Raw genomic sequence first — 4043 nt, 5'->3', positions numbered from 1 at the left:
GGTGCCTAGACTTTGTTATACGATATTCAGGGTAAGTTCTCAGATGTAGGCTAGGTAAAGGCGCCTAGACTTTGTTATACGATATTCATGGTAAGTTCTCAGATGTAGGCTAGGCCTAGGTGCCTAGACTTTGTTATACGATATTCATGGTAAGTTCTCAGATGTAGGCTAGGCCTAGGTGCCTAGACTTTGTTATATGATATTCATGGTAAGTTCTCAGATGTAATCTACAAGCCAATCATGAGGGACAAGAACATTCAGCCATCCAAAACTGTGAAGTCAAATACTTTTGTGAAAGATATTATGGAAACTTAAAAACTTGATAAACGCGGTGTGTCATTTTGGTTACGTTTTATTGGAACCTTCTTTTCATTTACATTAGAGCATGTTAAAACATTAAATAACCAGAAGTAACTGTTGTTTACAACTATAAAATATTGTGACAAACCAAGTAAATCAAATTAAATTTATTTAGTTTCCTAAATATGTAATTTATCTAAACGTTTTGTTCTTTATAAATTGCTTTATGTTTGGCTTGTATTTTTACACAGTGTGTTTTTGATGAGATTTTATACTTTTCTTTCGCTTCTATCTTGTATAATAATTTAGATGTGTTTATGAACTTGTTATTTCGTAATTCACTTTTTGGTTTGATTACTTCATTTCCTTATTATTTTACTTCACTAAACTCGCGTCAACTTTGTAAATAAGACATGTTTAATATCTGAATATCATAATAAAAAATGTTATTTCATTTTATATCCTCTCTCCAGTGGCTCAGCGATAAGTCTGAAGACTTATAACGCTAAAAACCAGGTTTCGATATTCGTAGTGGGCACAGCACGGATAGCCCATTATGCAGCTTTGTGCAAACTACAAACAAATACACATTTTTTGCAGGGGTCGTTTTAACGTACAGCTTAGACAATTTTGTGTACTTCTAGAAGTTCAATGTGTAGTTGTAAATACCGGAAAGCTGCAGAACAACACATTTGTCTCTAAATATATACATAACATTTTATGTATAACAACAAACCCTACAATATGATGTAGATTTCAGCATTATTAAATAAAATTTTAATAAAAGTTTCATGGATATCTAACATACAGAGTATGTATGATCTCACTAACATTTTTATTATGCGCAAAAACCGACTTTTGTATCGCGAAAAGCAAATCGACAAACATTAAATAAATTAATAACTACGTCAAATAATGCTCAGCGTTTTATGGGGACGTTACAATGTGAAGCTCTGAAAATTCCTTAAAATAGCCCCTGATCAGACATTATCCTAAAACCGTGTTCTTTCTTCGTTTCCGCATTCATATTTCTCCTTTCGATAACGAGTTTTGTTTTAATCAAAAGTAATCAATGTTTAAAAGTGCAAAACGTAATTCTAAGGACGGCATGTTCAAACAAGTGGATATCTAAGCCGCCCTAAAACTCCGCGACACTGCCGGAAGCATAGAACAGTGGCTCCACCTCGTAACCACAATTTTAGCCTATATAAGCTTTCAGCCAAAATTGTGTTGTTTTTTTAAAGTGAAATTGTTGTAACCTCCCAAACCAACCAAGATAAATAAGCATACCATTATCTTGATCCGAGCCATCCAAGTCCTCCTAACCAGATTTAATATATTACTTTTTTTTGTTATATATCACTGTCTCTTATGCCATCTAGTGATCCATCTAGTACAGGAGAGGGGGGAACAGATAATTGTTACTGAATCCCCCGATTGCTTTTGGCCCTGGGTGGAAATTAATTATTCAAATCTAATTTGACTTAAGATAAAAGTTTTAAATCGAAATACCTGCCATGGTGAACAAACAAACAAACAAGAACGCTCACCTCAAAGCCCTGGGCAGTCTTCCCACTTCCCATTAACATGGACACTAGAAACTTGAATCTTACAGATTCTCCAAAGATTAGTTTCACCGACGACATCGCTTCCAGGATTTTGATGTAACCTTCGGGACAGACATCGCAAACTTTGCCCAAAATCTACAAAACAATTAAAATAACTTACATATTTTACAATTTAATTGCTTCCAAAAATATGTTTTCTAAACGTTTTTTACTTAAGTCAAGCAGAAAGTTTTGTCTTTTTTTGACGAAGTTACTTGTCATTCTAAGTGTCCCCTTTCTATCAGAAGTGGGATAATTTATCCCGTTACGTTTCAATATTGTCCCCTTTCTAGCAGAAGTGGGATGATTTATCCCGTTACGTTTCAAGATTGTCCCCTTTCTAGCAGAAGTGGGATAATTTATCCCGTTACGTTTCAAGATTGTCCCCTTTCTAGCAGAAGTGGGACAATTTATCCCGTTACGTTTCAATATTGTCCCCTTTCTAGCAGAAGTGGGATGATTTATCCCGTTACGTTTCAAGATTGTCCCCTTTCTAGCAGAAGTGGGATAATTTATCCCGTTACGTTTCAAGATTGTCACCTTTCTAGCAGAAGTGGGACAATTTATCCTGTTACGTTTCAAGATTGTCCCCTTTCTAGCAGAAGTGGGATAATTTATCCCGTTACGTTTCAAGACATCACATTATCGGAACGACAGCAAACAAAAGTGAATGTAAACGTTTACTGTGATTTACCCAAAAACTTTTCATTTATTGAAATATGTCAACTTATTCTAAATCGATTTTCTCTTTGCAAAGATGTACATTAACTAAATACAGTTTAAATCCACCTTCGATCACATCTCAAACGAATATTTGGATCACAAATAACTGAGAAACAATACTTATTTCCATTAGAACCAAATGTTTTATGCAGTATATAAATATATATTATTTTATTTTTAACCTTTTAAGTTTTATATATTACTAGTAAGGTCAGATTTATTAATATAATTCTACACTTTTGTTCTACAATTATTTTGTAGCAACTCACTTCAAGCGCCACCACTCGAGACTTAGTGAAATTACTCATTATACATGAAGCCAGAATGGAAAGTCCACTGTAGTGTTCAGTGATGCTGATTACGGCTTTCTAAAAACAGAGATTAAAAAAGAAATAAAATATTATTATTTTAAACTACGTTAATAAATATGAAGCTATAGATGAGTTAGACAGAAATAAAAGATATCCGAGGAAGATATACGTTTCTCTAAGATGTATATACAATATCATAAAAAAAAGAAAACTTTGATAACTGAAAGGAAATACAATTAATATAACCTAACATTTCGCGTTCTAGAGTTAAATTTAAATATTTTACACTTATTTATGGTGCAACAGCAGCGACAAATCATTGGTGTCCTACCTTCTTACGGGTAGGTAGACATCGTAAATAAGGGTAAATCGTTTTTTATTATATATGAACTTGGCCTCATAATCAGAGCGTACTAAGAAACCTTTTTTTAGAATCAATACCCCTGGCAGAAACAAAGAAGACGAGTTGCCTCTAGCTAGGTATATAATTAGACATAACTAATGTATCGGAATACGTTTATAAAATGGATTAAGGTGTGTTGTTCCATTCTGTTTATTGTGATTTTTTTTTGCGATTCACTAACATGGAACTGATTATATCAACACACTCAGTTATAAATGTTTTATTCAAGATGTTATAGCAAGTTGTTTCAGATTTGTATAATTATTTATATTAGATTTTTGTGTGTAGAAGAACTTCCTGGTACTTACATGAAGCTGTACTGAAAGTTTCAAACAAAGTAAGCTGTCGTATTCATCAGACTGGAAAATAAAGACAATAATAACTGACACGGTACAAAAAACAAACAAACAAGTTTTGGATGTTGGATCTAAGAATGATATTCATGTTATCAAAACTTAAGGAATTCATGTAAGACAGCTCTTCTTAGTTATCTATCTTTCTTTAATTTCGGTTAACACGTTTTGTGGCGAAAAACTTATTATTTACTCAGTTTAGCAGACGAGTATTTACAGACTGGAACCATAAGATGTTCCGAAATACTACAAGACTTTTAACTAAGTTTACAAAAAAGTTCGTCATTAGCTCTTGTTAATACTGTTGCGTCATCGAGATCACGTGACAATTCTCACGCCCTCTTGT

General features: G+C 33.2%; 1 protein-coding gene across 1 annotated transcript in view; it reads right to left on the bottom strand.

Moving 5' to 3' along the window:
- The window catches only part of LOC106469548, a gene marked incomplete at its 5' end in the record, with an annotated part of 29421 nt that overhangs the window by 11845 nt on the left and 13533 nt on the right, over positions 1-4043 (bottom strand). Inside the window, 3 exons of the mRNA XM_022398088.1 lie at positions 1851-2003; positions 2900-2998; positions 3653-3703. Of these exons, the coding sequence (XP_022253796.1) occupies positions 1851-2003; positions 2900-2998; positions 3653-3703 (303 nt within the window). The remainder of the gene's footprint in view (positions 1-1850; positions 2004-2899; positions 2999-3652; positions 3704-4043) is intronic.

This window comes from Limulus polyphemus, unplaced genomic scaffold (genome assembly GCF_000517525.1).
Source record: "Limulus polyphemus unplaced genomic scaffold, Limulus_polyphemus-2.1.2 Scaffold3539, whole genome shotgun sequence".
Lineage (NCBI taxonomy): Eukaryota > Metazoa > Arthropoda > Merostomata > Xiphosura > Limulidae > Limulus > Limulus polyphemus.
The sequence above is the reverse complement of the archived record's forward strand: the minus strand, read 5'-3'. Positions and strand labels throughout refer to the sequence as shown.